The sequence below is a fragment of the Cherax quadricarinatus genome, chromosome 97 (assembly GCF_038502225.1).
Source record: "Cherax quadricarinatus isolate ZL_2023a chromosome 97, ASM3850222v1, whole genome shotgun sequence".
Classification (NCBI taxonomy): Eukaryota; Metazoa; Arthropoda; class Malacostraca; order Decapoda; family Parastacidae; genus Cherax; species Cherax quadricarinatus.
In genome coordinates this window covers 6,411,654-6,428,716 of record NC_091388.1, presented here as the reverse complement: position 1 = coordinate 6,428,716, position 17,063 = coordinate 6,411,654, and the positions used below count along the sequence as shown (strand labels likewise).

Below are 17,063 nucleotides of genomic sequence, written 5' to 3'. Positions count from 1 at the left end.
TCTTCAGTCTCTCCCACTTTACCATTCTTTTTATTTCAACATTCTCACCAAACACACACACGGGGCCAGGAGCTCGGACTCGACCCCCGCAACCTCAACTAGGTGAGTACACACACACACACACACACACACACGGGGCCAGGAGCTCGGACTCGACCCCCGCAACCTCAACTAGGTGAGCACACACACACACACACACACACACACACACACACACACACACACACACACACACACACACACAGCATGTAAAGAAACTAGAGAAAGTGCAAAGGTTTGCAACAAGAATAGTCCCAGAGCTAAGAGGTATGTCCTATGATGAGAGGTTAAGGGAAATCAACCTGACGACACTGGAGGACAGGAGAGATAGGGGATACATGATAACGACTTACAAAATACTGAGAGGAATTGACAAGGTGGACAGAGACAGGATGTTCCAGAGACTGGACACAGTAACAAGGGGACACAGTTGGAAGTTGAAGACACAGATGAATCAAAGGGATGTTAGGAAGTATTTCTTCAGCCACAGAGTAGTCAGGAAGTGGAATAGTTTGGGAAGCGATGTAGTGGAGTCAGGATCCATACATAGCTTTAAGCAGAGGTACGATAAAGCTCATGGTTCAGGGAGAGTGACCTAGTAGCGACCAGTGAAGAGGCGGGGCCAGGAGCTTGGACTCGACCCCTGCAACCTCAACTAGGTGAGTACATACATACACACGCTCACACAACAAAGGGTCGTAATGAGGTTTGATCCGGGAAAGTGGGAAGCTCTGCTGCCTCAGATCAAGAACCTTTCAGCAGCATTAAGGTACTACCATCTAAGATCAAGATACCTTTACCAGCATCAAGGAACTACCAGATCAAGACACCTTCACCAGCATCAAGACACTACCAGATCAAGACACCTTCACCAGCATCAAGACACTACCAGATCAAGACACCTTCACCAGCATCAAGACACTACCAGATCAAGATACCTTCATTAGTATCAAGACACTACCAGATCAAGATACCTTCATTAGCATCAAGGCGCTACCAAATCAAGATACCGTCATTAGCATCAAGGCACTACCAGATCAAGATACCTTCATTAGCATCAAGACACTACCAGATCAAGACACCTTCACCAGCATCAAGACACTACCAGATCAAGACACCTTCACCAGCATCAAGACACTACCAGATCAAGACACCTTCACCAGCATCAAGATACCTTCATTAGTATCAAGACACTACCAGATCAAGATACCTTCATTAGCATCAAGGCGCTACCAAATCAAGATACCGTCATTAGCATCAAGGCACTACCAGATCAAGATACCTTCATTAGCATCAAGACACTACCAGATGAAGATACCTTCATTAACATCAAGGTACTACCAGATGAAGATACCTTCATTAGCATCAAGGCACTACCAGATCAAGATTCTTTCATTAGCATCAAGACACTACCAGATCAAGATACCTTCATTAGCATCAAGACACTACCAGATCAAGATACCTTCATTAGCATCAAGACACTACCGGATCAAGATACCGTCATTAGCATCAAGGCACTACCAGATCAAGATACCTTCATTAGCATCAAGACACTACCAGATGAAGATACCTTCATTAGCATCAAGACACTACCAGATGAAGATACCTTCATTAGCATCAAGGCACTACCAGATGAAGATACCTTCATTAGCATCAAGGCACTACCACCTAAGATCAAGATACCTTTACCAGCATCAAGGCACTACCAGATCAAGATACCTTCATTAGCATCAAGACACTAGCAGATCAAGATACCTTCACTAGCATCAAGGCACTACCAGATCAAGACACCTTCACTAGCATCAAGGAACTACCAGATCAAGACACCTTCACTAGCATCAAGGAACTACCAGATCAAGACACCTTCATTAACATCAAGACACTACCAGGTCAAGACACCTTCACTAGCATCACGGAACTACCAGATCAAAACACCTTGACTAGCATCAAGGCACTTAAAGGGCACAGGCTGTCATCAAGGCTGAGCTAGTGGAGTATAGGTGAAATTGGAGGCTACTGCCTCCGGGTCGGCCTCAACAAGACCAGTTTATCCACTACCCACATCCACTTGTACTCACCTACTTGTGACTCCAGAGGTTGAGCCACATGACCCTGGCCAGCCTCTTAGCCTGCAGCTTGCCTTTTTTGGCTTATTTTAGGTCTGGGTAATTAGTGATTACTAAGGCGTAATCAGTAATTACCCAGACAAAAATAGAAAACACACACACACACACACACACACACACACACACACACACACACACACACACACACACACACACACAGTCTGGAGAGTGATGTAGCGGAAGCAGGATCCATTCATTGCTTTAAGAAGAGGTATGATGCAGTTCTTGGAGTAGGGAGGGTGGACAAAGAAGCGACCAGTGAAGAGGCGGGGCCAGGAGCTGTGAATCGACCCCTGCAACCACAATTAGGTGAGCTCACACTGGGGGGGGACATGATAACGACGTATAAAATACGTCGGTATCATGTGACCCCTATCTTTCCTGTCCTCCAGTGGTGTGTGTGTGTGTATGAGAGAGAGAAAGAGAGAGATAGATAGATAGAGAGACAGAGATAGGTAGAGAGAGAGAGAGAGAGAGAGAGAGAGAGACAGACAGACAGAGAGAGAGAGAGAGAGAGAGAGAGAGAGAGAGAGGTAGCAGGTAGACAGCATGGAAACAAGAACAGGTTTGTGGTATCATCACCTTTCTAAGTCCCCCTGTCTCTCCTTCCTCCTGCTTCCACCTCTCTTCTTTCTTCTTTCTTATTCTCTCCATTTCTCCTACCCCTTAACCCCTCCCCTTTCTTTCCTCCCCCTACACTCTAGCTCCTAGCTTCCTTATGTAGTCTCTGCTTAAGTGTTAACCTTGATAGAGGTGACACATTATCCCTACCCTTTCCTTCAGCCCCCTCTCCCTCAGCCCCCTCTCCCTCAGCCCCCTCTCCCTTAGCCCCCTCTCCCTCAGCCCCCTCTCCCTTAGCCCCCTCTCCCTCAGCCCCCTCTCCCTTAGCCCCCTCTCCCTCAGCCCCCTCTCCCTTAGGCCCCTCTCCCTCAGCCCCCTCTCCCTCAGCCCCCTCTCCCTCAGCCCCCTCTCCCTCAGCCCCCTCTCCCTTAGCCCCCTCTCCCTTAGCCCCCTCTCCCTCAGCCCCCTCTCCCTTAGCCCCCTCTCCCTCCGCCCCCTCTCCCTCAGCCCCCTCTCCCTCAGCCCCCTCTCCCTCAGCCCCCTCTCCCTCAGCCCCCTCTCCCTCAGCCCCCTCTCCCTCAGCCCCCTCTCCCTCAGCCCCCTCTCCCTCAGCCCCCTCTCCCTCAGCCCCCTCTCCCTCAGCCCCCTCTCCCTCAGCCCCCTCTCCCTCAGCCCCCTCTCCCTCTGCCTTTCCCTGGTGGTAGATTAAGTATTTTAAGCATACATAATCTGATTTTTTTTTTAAGATAAATTATGCAGTCTCGAATAAGTACACACGACGTGAAATAAGTACACACGACGTGAAATAAGTACACACGACGTGAAATAAGTACACACGACGTGAAATAAGTACACACGACATAAAATAAGTACACACGACATGAAATAAGTACACACGACATGAAATAAGTACACACGACATAAAATAAGTACACACGACATGAAATAAGTACACACGACATGAAATAAGTACACACGACATAAAATAAGTACACACGACATGAAATAAGTACACACGACATGAAATAAGTACACACGACATGAAATAAGTACACACGACATGAAATAAGTACACACGACATGAAATAAGTACACACGACATGAAATAAGTACACACGACATGAAATAAGTACACACGACATGAAATAAGTACACACGACATGAAATAAGTACACACGACATGAAATAAGTACACACGACATGAAATAAGTACACACGACATGGAATAAGTACACACTTTCATGAAATACGTACACACGACATGAAATAAGTACACTCGACATGAAATACGTACACACAACATGAAATAAGTACACACAACCCTGGAGATAGGTACCATGGAACGACGTTTCGCTTCCTCCTGGAGCCTTAGTTACCTATTTAATTGTCACTTTACATCTGGGATACATAATTACTACCTTGATACCTATTTATTTCGTTCATTTACAGCCTTGGTACCTATTTATTGCCATCACAGCCTTGATACTTATTGCCCTCACTGCCTTCGTACCTATTTATTGGGTTAATTTGCAGCCTTGATACCTATTTATTGGGTTAATTTGCAGCCTTGATACCTATTTATTGGGTTTATTTGCAAACTTGATACCAATTTAGTGTCGTTACAGCTCTGATAGCTGTTTATTACCCTCACAGCCTTGATACCTGTTTATTGCCATCACAGCCTTGATACCTATTTATTGCCCGCAGAGCTTGGATACCTACATGCTCTCCATGCCAGCGTGTGGACCTAATTAATGTCCTTATTTACAGCGTGAGTGTATCAGTGTCCACGTTGGGCAAGCCGGTGTCCAGATGGGCAATGCCTGCTGGGAACTGTATTGCCTAGAGCACGGCATCCAGCCAGATGGTACTATGCCATCTGATAAGTACGTTGGTGGTGCTGACGATTCCTTTAACACCTTCTTCAGCGAGACTGGATCAGGGAAGCACGTCCCCAGGGCCGTGTTTGTTGATTTGGAGCCTTCTGTAGTTGGTGAGTGATTGTGGTAGATGGTGGGTGAGTGTGGTAGTTGGTGGGTGATTGTGGTAGATGGTGAGTGAGTGTGGTAGTTGGTGGGTGATTGTGGTAGATGGTGGGTGAGTGTGGTAGTTGGTGGGTGATTGCGGTAGATGGTGGGTGAGTGTGGTAGTTGGTGGGTGATTGTGGTAGATGGTGGGTGAGTGTGGTAGTTGGTGGGTGATTGTGGTAGATGGTGGGTGAGTGTGGTAGTTGGTGGGTGATTGTGGTAGATGGTGGGTGAGTGTGGTAGTTGGTGGGTGATTGTGGTAGATGGTGGGTGAGTGTGGTAGTTGGTGGGTGATTGTGGTAGATGGTGGGTGAGTGTGGTAGTTGGTGGGTGATTGTGGTAGATGGTGAGTGAGTGTGGTAGTTGGTGGGTGATTGTGGTAGATGGTGGGTGAGTGTGGTAGTTGGTGGGTGATTGTGGTAGATGGTGGGTGAGTGTGGTAGTTAGTGGGTGATTGTGGTAGATGGTGGGTGAGTGTGGTAGTTGGTGGGTGATTGTGGTAGATGGTGGGTGAGTGTGGTAGTTGGTGGGTGATTGTGGTAGATGGTGGGTGAGTGTGGTAGTTGGTGGGTGATTGTGGTAGATGGTGGGTGAGTGTGGTAGTTGGTGGGTGATTGTGGTAGATGATGGGTGAGTGTGGTAGTTGGTGGGTGATTGTGGTAGATGGTGGGTGATTGTGGTAGATGGTGGGTGAGTGTGGTAGTTGGTGGATGATTGTGGTAGTTGGTAGGTGAGTGTGGTAGATGGTGGGTGAGTGTGGTAGTTGGTGGGTGAGTGTGGTAGATGGTGGGTGAGTGTGGTAGTTGGTGGGTGATTGTGGTAGATGGTGGGTGAGTGTGGTAGTTGTGGGTGATTTTGGTAGTTGATGGGTAATTGTGGTAGTTGGTGAGTGATTGTGGTAATTGGGGTTTGATCCCTGGTATGGGTGGAAGCGTTGGGCATGTTGCCTTACACCTGCTGTCCCTGTTCACTTAGCAGTAAGTAGGTACCTGGGTGTTAGGTGACTGGTGTGGGTGGCATCCTGGGGGGAGGTAAGAGGACTACAAAACCACAGTGGAAATAAGTCAGAGTACCTGATTATTATTTCTATTATTACTATAATATACATCAAGTTATAATTTTTTCTTAAGTATATGCTTCTAACATATAGAAAACGTATTGCCTTTGACATTAAAGAAAACGGTTTAGTTACATATGTGTATATATATATGATAAGATAAGATAAGATTTCGTTCGGATTTTTAACCCCGGAGGGTTAGCCACCCAGAATAACCCAAGAAAGTCAGTGCGTCATCGAGGACTGTCTAACTTATTTCCATTGTGGTCCTTAATCTTGTCCCCCAGGATGCCACCCACACCAGTCCACTAACACCCAGGTACCTATTTGCTGCTAGGTGAACAGGACAACAGGTGTAAGGAAACGTGTCGAAATGTTTCCACCCGCCGGGAATCGAACCCGGGCCCTCCGTGTGTGAAGCGAGAGCTTTAGCCACCAGGCCACCGGGCCAAGAACAATTTATTTTAGCTTAACCCAACTATATATATTTTAGATTTGTTTACAATAATTTAATACTAAACAACCACAGTGAAATATATTTTTTTCGTTAGGTTCAGAATGATTTTGGCGAAATTATTGCATACACAAATTTTCACTTGTCCTATATGGCAAGATGAGCGTTGCTATTTAAGCCAAGATCGCAAGTTCTGCCTATTCGGCACGACATATATATATATATATATATATATATTTATATATATATATATATATATATATATATATATATATAGATATATATATATATATATATATATATATATATATATATATATATATATATATATATATATATATATTTCCGACAAGTCGGCCGTCTCCCACCGAGGCAGGGTGACCCAAAAAAGAAAGAAAATCCCCAAAAAGAAAATACTTTCATCATCATTCAACACTTTCACCACACTCACACATTATCACTGTTTTTGCAGAGGTGCTCAGAATACAACAGTTTAGAAGCATATACGTATAAAGATACACAACATATCCCTCCAAACTGCCAATATCCCAAACCCCTCCTTTAAAGTGCAGGCATTGTACTTCCCATTTCCAGGACTCAAGTCCGACTATATGAAAATAACCGGTTTCCCTGAATCCCTTCACTAAATATTACCCTGCTCACACTCCAACAGATCGTCAGGTCCCAAATACCATTTGTCTCCATTCACTCCTATCTAACACGCTCACGCACGCTTGCTGGAAGTCCAAGCCCCTCGCCCACAACACCTCCTTTACCCCCTCCCTCCAACCTTTTCGAGGACGACCCCTACCCCGCCTTCCTTCCCCTACAGATTTATACGCTCTCCATGTCATTCTACTTTGATCCATTCTCTCTAAATGACCAAACCACCTCAACAACCCCTCTTCTGCCCTCTGACTAATACTTTTATTAACTCCACACCTTCACCTAATTTCCACAATCCGAATTTTCTGCATAATATTTACACCACACATTGCCCTTAGACAGGACATCTCCGCTGCCCCCAACCGCCTCCTCGCTGCTGCATTTACAACCCAAGCTTCACACCCATATAAGTGTTGGTACTAAGATAAGATAAGATAAGATTTCGTTCGGATTTTTAACCCCGGAGGGTTAGCCACCCAGGATAACCCAAGAAAGTCAGTGCGTCATCGAGGACTGTCTAAATTATTTCCATTGGGGTCCTTAATCTTGTCCCCCAGGATGCGACCCACACCAGTCGACTAACACCCAGGTACCTATTTGCTGCTATACTTTCATACATTCCCTTTGCCTCCACATATACCTCAATGCACCACTCACCTTTTTTCCTTCATCAATTCTATGATTAACCTCATCCTTCATAAATCCATCCGCCGACACGTCAACTCCCAAGTATCTGAAAACATTCACTTCTTCCATACTCCTCCTCCCCAATTTAATATCCAATTTTTCTTTATCTAAATCATTTGATACCCTCATCACCTTACTCTTTTCTATGTTCACTTTCAACTTTCTACCTTTACACACACTCGCAAACTCATCCACTAACCTTTGCAATTTTTCTTTAAAATCTCCCATAAGCACAGTATCATCAGCAAAAAGTAACTGTGTCAATTCCCATTTTGAATTTGATTCCCCATAATTTAATTCCACCCCTCTCCCGAACACCCTAGCATTTACTTCTTTTACAACCCCATCTATAAATATATTAAACAACCATGGTGACATTACACATCCCTGTCTAAGACCTACTTTTACCGGGAAGTAGTCTCCCTCTCTTCTACACACCCTAACCTGAGCCTCACTATCCTCATAAAAACTCCTTACAGCATTTAATAACTTATCACCTATTCCATATACTTGCAACATCTGCCACATTGCTCCTCTATCCACTCTATCATATGCCTTTTCTAAATCCATAAATGCAATAAAAACTTCCCTACCTTTATCTAAATACTGTTCACATATATGCTTCAATGTAAACACTTGATCTACACATCCCCTACCCACTCTGAAGCCTCCTTGCTCATCCGCAATTCTACATTCTGTCTTACCTCTAATTCTTTCAATTATAACTCTACTGTATACTTTTCCTGGTATACTCAGTAAACTTATTCCTCTATAATTTTTACAATCTCTTTTGTCCCCTTTCCCTTTATATAAAGGGACTATACATGCTCTCTGCCAATCCCTAGGTGCCTTCCCCTCTTTCATACATTTATTAAACAAAAGTACCAACCACTCCAACACTATATCCCCCCCTGCTTTTAACATTTCTGTCATGATCCCATCAGTTCCAGCTGCTTTACCCGCTTTCATTCTACGTAATGCCTCACGTACCTCCCTCACACTTACATTCTGCTCTTCTTCACTCCTAAAAGATGGTATACCTCCCTGACCAGTGCATGAAATTACTGCCTCTCTTTCTTCCTTAACATTTAAAAGTTCCTCAAAATATTCTCGCCATCTACCTAATACCTCCCTCTCCCCATCTACTAACTCCCCTACTCTGTTTTTAACTGACAAATCCATACTTTCCCTAGGCTTTCTTAACTTGTTTAACTCACTCCAAAATTTTTTCTTATTTTCATTAAAATTTCTTGACAGTGCCTCTCCCACTCTTTCATCTTCTCTCCTTTTGCACTCTCTCACCACTCTCTTTACCTTTCTTTTACTCTCCATATACTCTGCTCTTCATATAACACTTCTGCTTTGTAAAAACCTCTAAAGCTACCTTTTTCTCTTTTATCACACCCTTTACTTCATCATTCCACCAATCACTCCTCTTTCCTCCTGCCCCCACCCTCCTATAACCAAAAAATTCTGCCCCACATTCTAATACTGCATTTTTAAAACCATTCCAACCCTCTTCAACCCCCCCCCCACTACTCATACTTGCCGAATAAGTAAAACTAGTCATTTAGAAAGAACTCATTTAAATTATGTCCTTTCTAAAATTTTCTCTTATATGTTTAAAGATATATTATTACGTTTCCTAATAATTATATCCTAGTGCTTGCTTACGTGTTTTTCTATACCATATATACATACATATCGCTCCTGGAGAGCGAAACATTGCCACAGTAAAACGTTGCATTAGTGTTCATTTGTGTTCATTTACATAACATTTTGTAGGTACCTCTCCCATCATTATCCTTTTTCATACGCTGCTTCCAGATGAGGTACGCATCGGCGTATATAGATACTTGTTCCATCCGGAGCAACTCATCACAGGGAAGGAAGACGCCGCTAATAACTACGCCAGGGGTCACTATACCATTGGGAAGGAAATTGTTGACTTGGTTCTGGATCGTGTCCGCAAGCTGGCGGACCAGTGTACTGGTCTACAGGTGAGTTTACACACACACACACACACACACATACACAAGGATCCATACATAGCTTTAAGAAGAGGTATGATAAAGCTCACGGAGCGGGAAAAGTGACTAAGTAGCGGCCAGTTGAAGAGGCGGGGTCAGGAGCTGTGAATCGACCCCCGCAGCCAAAACTAGGTGAGTACACACATGAGACACCGGAGGACAGGGGGTACATGATAACGACATATAAAATAGTGAGAGGAATTGACAAGGTGGACAGAAACAGGATATTCCAGAGATGGTACACAGTAACAAGGTGTCACAGTTGGAAGTTGAAGACTCAGACGAATCACAGGGATGTTAGGAAGTATTTTTTCAGTCACAGAATTGTCAGGAATTGGAATAGTCTGGGAAGTAATGTAGGGGAGGCAGGATCCATACATAGCTTTAAGAAGAGGTATGATAAACCTCATGGAGTAGGGAGAGTGACCTGGCGGGGCCAGGAGCTGTGACTTGACCCCTGCAACCACAACTAGGTGAGTACACATATATTCAAACTAATTACTCAGAAGATGTGTTTGTCAACAATCGAAAGCATTTTGATTTTACTAGTTTCATAGTGATTTCTGCCCATTCGTGTTTAAAGCTTCTGGTATCGACAGGGATTCCTGATCTTTCACTCGTTCGGAGGTGGCACTGGCTCCGGCTTCACCTCACTGCTGATGGAACGCCTCTCTGTAGACTATGGCAAGAAGAGCAAGCTGGAGTTTGCTATATATCCTGCCCCTCAGGTTAGTTCAGCCTTTTACTCTCTAAGAGTCTGAAATATATTCTGCCTCACAGGTAAATTCAGCCATTTAGTCTCTTAGAGTTTGAAATATATCCTGCCCCACAGGTAAGTTCAGCCATTTAGTCTCTTAGAGTTTGAAATATATCCTGCCCCACAGGTAAGTTCAGCCATTTAATCTCTTAGAGTTTGAAATATATCCTGCCCCACAGGTAAGTTCAGCCATTTAATCTCTTAGAGTTTGAAATATATCCTGCCCCACAGGTAAGTTCAGCCATTTAATCTCTTAGAGTTTGAAATATATCCTGCCCCACAGGTAAGTTCAGCCATTTAATCTCTTAGAGTTTGAAATATATCCTGCCACACAGGTAAGTTCAGCCATTTAATCTCTTAGAGTTTGAAATATATCCTGCCACACAGGTAAGTTCAGCCATTTAATCTCTTAGAGTTTGAAATATATCCTGCCCCACAGGTTAGTTCAGGTTCTTACTGTCCTCATAACATAAAGATGGACAGGCGGCGCTAACAGCGGTCTGGAAATTGACAATCCGACTCTGTACCGTCTTCACCACCGGGGTTCTCAGAGGAAGGAGTCGGGACTAGTACTTACCAAACTATATTCCGTCAGAACTGCTTCCTACGACCCAGGAGCTGAAGGAAGGAGGTGGTCATAGTAGCGAGTCGGACTGTCAGTTTACAGGCGGCGGTTCGCGTCTCCGCCTATCTTTCCGTCTCTTTATTTAAAGTTGTCCATTATTATTATAATCAAGGGGGAAGTGCTAATCCCGGAGGATTATACAGCACCTGGGGGGGGGGATGTGGAAGGCATTCAGGCTTAATTCGGGGAACTGGAGCACAGATCCAATTCCCTAAATCAAGAGCCCCTCACTAACATCAAGGAACCTTCCTTGAGGGGTGAAAGTTGTTCAATACAACTTATTCTGAGTTCTGATGTTAAAATTGGATACGTGATTAGTGTGGTGCTAACCTAGTTTATGTGGTAATTACGCAGTGGGTACAAAAATTAGATGTGTCTCCCTGTCATGGACCAGGCAGGGGGGGCGTTGACCCCCGAACACCCTCCAAGTATACACCCTTTAGATATACACCCTCCAAATATACACCCTCCAAATATACACCCTCCAGATATACACCCTCCAGATATACACCCTCCAAGTATACACTCTCCAGATATACACCCTCCAGGTATACACCCTCCAGATATACAGCTTCCAGGTGTACACCCTCCTGGTATACATGCTTCAGATATACACCCTCCAGATATACACCCTCCAGGTATACACCCTCCAGGTATACACCCTCCAGGTATTCCATGACGTAGGATGGGAGGAAGAAGAGGCAGGGGTAATGTACTGCTCTCTGAACAGGGAACTGATCAGTCTCATGAAGGATCACATCAGGATTTCAGGATGTTGCAATGTGTCTTGTGTACATTTCTCACTAAGCTCAATGTGTGTTGTGTACAGGTTGCTACAGCTGTAGTGGAGCCTTACAACTCGATTTTGACGACGCACACCACGTTGGAGCACTCTGACTGCGCCTTTATGGTCGACAACGAGGCTATCTACGACATCTGTCGGAGAAATCTGGACATCGAGCGTCCCACTTACACTAACCTCAACCGTCTCATTGGTCAGATCGTGTCGTCCATCACTGCCTCTCTTAGGTTCGATGGAGCTCTCAATGTCGACCTGACGGAGTTCCAGACTAACTTAGTACCTTATCCACGTATCCACTTCCCCCTGGTGACCTACGCTCCGGTTATCTCCGCCGAAAAGGCATATCACGAACAACTGTCAGTGGCAGAGATCACGAACGCTTGCTTTGAGCCTGCCAACCAGATGGTTAAATGCGATCCACGTCACGGCAAGTACATGGCTTGCTGCCTGCTCTTCCGTGGGGATGTGGTGCCCAAAGACGTGAACGCCGCCATTGCTTCCATCAAAACCAAACGAACCATCCAGTTCGTGGACTGGTGTCCAACAGGCTTCAAAGTTGGCATCAACTACCAGCCACCTACAGTAGTACCAGGTGGGGACCTAGCCAAGGTATCACGTGCAGTATGTATGCTCTCCAACACCACCGCCATTGCTGAGGCCTGGGCACGGCTTGACCATAAGTTCGATTTGATGTATGCCAAGCGAGCCTTCGTCCACTGGTATGTGGGTGAGGGTATGGAGGAGGGCGAGTTTACGGAAGCTCGCGAGGACTTAGCCGCCCTCGAGAAAGATTATGAGGAAGTCGGAATGGACTCTGCTGAAGAAGAAGTAGATGAAAATGAATATTAAACTCAAATAAGAGAAGAACAGTCTGTGAGACGTGTCACTGACTTCCTGTGTTTACATCCAAGAGACAAGACTTGCACACAAGTATCCTAGAAACTCACTATGTATCGAGCACACCTTGACTGTACTTAACGTTTTCAACTTAAACAGAGCCTAATCAAGATGTGTTTACAACGGAACTTTATAAAGAATAGTTTGCTCTGATCAATATTGTTTTTCTCGCACACCTGTTTCCCAGTGCAGTACACAACACGTCCAAGGTCCTGACCTTCACCAGTGGTACCTTCTCTCTTCACCATCACCACTGCGGAAATCATTTCATGAATTTCCGAAAGGGAAATGATGTGTGCTCATTATTGCTTCATTATCACTCTTGAAACACAACAAATTTGCATCTTATCAGCAAATCAAGTTAATAATTATTTTAAAAATCATCTTGACTCTAAAGAATTTTGATTTGCAAAACAGACATCAGAGGTTTTAAAACCAAAATCCTGCAAGACATCAGAGGTTTTAAAACCAAAATCCTGCAAGACATCAGAGGTTTTAAAACCAAAATCCTGCAAGACATCAGAGGTTTTAAAACCAAAATCCTGCAAGACATCAGAGGTTTTAAAACCAAAATCCTGCAAGACATCAGAGGTTTTAAAACCAAAATCCTGCAAGACATCAGAGGTTTTAAAACCAAAATCCTGCAAGACATCAGAGGTTTTAAAACCAAAATCCTGCAAGTATAAAATCTGCCTTTACTTGAAATAAAATCTGCCTATACTTATCTGCATTGCCATCTATATGTTGCCTTACAAGCGCCAGGGATACTTATAACTATATTTCTTAAAGGTGTGGAGAGGTAGGCCAGTGGAAGGCCTCGGTCAGATGACCAAAAGCTACAGTTGTGGGTCATGATGTGACTAAGATCCGCGTCAGGAAACACTTGTTCTGTTTGCTGACAAACCTTACCTAACACCAGTGACATCAATATTCACAATAACATCCAAATCTATAGAGTCATAATTCTATGATGTCACCCACTGAAGATGTCTCCCACTGACGCTGATGTCACCCACTGAAGATGTCTTCCACTGACGCTGATGTCACCCACTGAAGATGATGTCACCTACTGAAGATGATGTCTCCCGCTTAAGATGTCACCTACTGAAGATGATGTCTCCCACTGAAGATGTCACCTACTGAAGATGATGTCACCCACCGAAGATGATGTCACCTACTGAAGTTGATGTCACCCACTGAAGATGATGTCACAATAAAATATCAACCAACGCTTTTTCTTATTTCAAAATCATAAAAATTACTTTTGATATATTGAAATAAAAATATTCAATTGGAAATTTTTAATATTTTTTTCAAAATGTGGATACGAGGACCACGTGTATATATATACTTGAAAGATGTGTATATCTCTCAAGTGTATATACACTGTGTGTATATAAACAGTGTATATTCATTATATGCAAGATTGTATTTCTCACTGTATATACACCAAGATGATTGTATCTCTCACTGTATATACACCAAGATTGTATCTCTCACTGTATATACACCAAGATGATTGTATTTCTCACTGTATATACACCAAGATGATTGTATATCTCACTGTATATACATCAAGATTATTGTATCTCTCACTGTATATACACCAAGATTATTGTATTTCTCACTGTATATACACCAGGATGATTGTATCTCTCACTGTATATACACCAGGATGATTGTATCTCACTGTATATACACCAGGATGATTGTATCTCATTGTATATACACCAAGATTATTGTATTTCTCACTGTATATACACCAGTATGATTGTATCTCACTGTATATACACCAGGATGATTGTATCTCTCACTGTATATACACCAGGATGATTGTATCTCATTGTATATACACCAGGATGATTGTATCTCACTGTATATACACCAAGATTATTGTATTTCTCACTGTATATACACCAGGATGATTGTATCTCACTGTATATACACCAGGATGATTGTATCTCTCACTGTATATACACCAGGATGATTGTATCTCATTGTATATACACCAGGATGATTGTATCTCTCACTGTATATACACCAAGATTATTGTATTTCTCACTGTATATACACCAGGATGATTGTATCTCATTGTATATACACCAGGATGATTGTATCTCACTACACCAAGATTATTGTATTTCTCACTGTATATACACCAGGATGATTGTATCTCACTGTATATACACCAGGATGATTGTATCTCTCACTGTATATACACCAGGATGATTGTATCTCACTGTATATACACCAGGATGATTGTATCTCTCACTGTATATACACCAAGATGATTGTATTTCTCACTGTATATACACCAAGATGATTGTATTTCTCACTGTATATACACCAAGATTATTGTATCTCTCACTGTATATACACCAGGATGATTGTATCTCACTGTATATGCACCAAGATGATTGTATCTCTCACTGTATATACACCAAGATGATTGTATCTCTCACTGTATATACACCAAGATGATTGTATCTCTCACTGTATATGCACCAAGATGATTGTATCTCTCACTGTATATACACCAAGATGATTGTATCTCTCACTGTATATACACCAGGATGATTGTATCTCTCACTGTATATACACCAGGATGATTGTATCACTCATTGTATATACACCAAGATGATTGTATCTCTCACTGTATATACACCAAGATGATTGTATCTCTCACTGTATATACACCAAGATGATTGTATCTCTCACTGTATATACACCAGGATGATTGTATCTCTCACTGTATATACACCAGGATGATTGTATCTCTCACTGTATATACACCAAGATGATTGTATCTCTCACTGTATATACACCAGGATGATTGTATCTCTCACTGTATATACACCAAGATGATTGTATCTCTCACTGTATATACACCAGGATGATTGTATCTCGCACTGTATATACACCAAGATGATTGTATCTCGCACTGTATATACACCAAGATGATTGTATCTCTCACTGTATATACACCAGGATGATTGTATCTCGCACTGTATATACACCAAGATGATTGTATCTCGCACTGTATATACACCAAGATGATTGTATCTCTCACTGTATATACACCAGGATGATTGTATCTCGCACTGTATATACACCAAGATGATTGTATCTCTCACTGTATATACACCAGGATGATTGTATCTCGCACTGTATATACACCAAGATGATTGTATCTCTCACTGTATATACACCAGGATGATTGTATCTCGCACTGTATATACACCAAGATGATTGTATCTCTCACTGTATATACACCAGGATGATTGTATCTCGCACTGTATATACACCAGGATGATTGTATCTCGCACTGTATATACACCAAGATGATTGTATCAGTCACTGTACATACACCAAGATGTGTATGTCCGTATATATACACTGCGATGTGTATAAGTCTAGAAAGAGTTTATATATATTACTGACAGGGGAATCCCATTAATTTCTCAGACATCTTCGTTAGTAGAACTAACGAAGCGTTGAAAGACGACGGTAAACATTTCTCGTTACATAAACGTAAGAAGACGTTACTTTAAGATACTATTCACTACTAAAAACGTACTATAACGTTACCACATGATAGCCAATGATCTTTCTCTCCAGAAATAGGAAAAATGCGTCACATATCAATATTCCTTCTACGATACGTCGAAATGCGTCACAATATGACTCCCCCACATGTGGCTGCGTAACATTACGTCACAATTCGTCACTTATCACCAGAGAGGCCATCCCTGACGTCACTAGATGTCACGATACGTCACTATGGTTTTAATAATTGAAACCAAGGCGCCATTGAAACCAGAAAGGTGGGAGGTGAGTTGTGTGGGAGGTGAGTTGAGTGGGAGATGAATTGAATTCCACTACTATCTCTACCACTAATGTCTACCTGTCTATCTACCTGTCGACCTGTCTAGTGTACCCGTCTGCTTATTTTCCTGTCTAGTATACCTGTCTACCTATCTACCTGTCTGTACCTGTCTAGTGTACCTGTCTCCCTATCTGACTGTCTTTATACGTGTCTAGTGTAACGGTCTGCCTATCTACCTGTCTCCATACCTGTCTGCCTTTCTGCCTGTCTGCCTTTGTACTTGGCTGTCTGTCTACCTGTCCACAACTCTTTTTATCTGTTGTCTATCTTTATACTTGGCTGCTTGCCTGCCTGCCTATCTGTCTACCTACCTGCCTGTTTGTCTGCTTGCCTGATCCCTGCTTGCCTGTTTGCTTCCCCGCTATCTGCCTGTCTCCTGCCCGTCTGTAAGAGGTGATTTGAGAGAGAGAGAAGTAGTTTGGGTACAACAACCACTATTCTCTCTCTCT

The 17,063-nt window shown here is 43.0% G+C and overlaps 1 protein-coding gene across 1 annotated transcript in view; it reads left to right on the top strand.

Annotated features, from left to right (window-relative positions):
- LOC128705112 (tubulin alpha-1D chain) overlaps positions 1 to 13,386 on the top strand; it is a 17,123-nt gene extending 3,737 nt beyond the window's left edge. The window contains exons 2-5 of the mRNA XM_070105204.1: positions 4,497 to 4,719; positions 9,445 to 9,617; positions 10,247 to 10,375; positions 11,859 to 13,386. Of these exons, the coding sequence (XP_069961305.1) occupies positions 4,497 to 4,719; positions 9,445 to 9,617; positions 10,247 to 10,375; positions 11,859 to 12,680 (1,347 nt within the window). The 3' untranslated portion in view covers positions 12,681 to 13,386. The remainder of the gene's footprint in view (positions 1 to 4,496; positions 4,720 to 9,444; positions 9,618 to 10,246; positions 10,376 to 11,858) is intronic.
- The last annotated feature ends 3,677 nt before the right edge of the window (positions 13,387 to 17,063 follow it).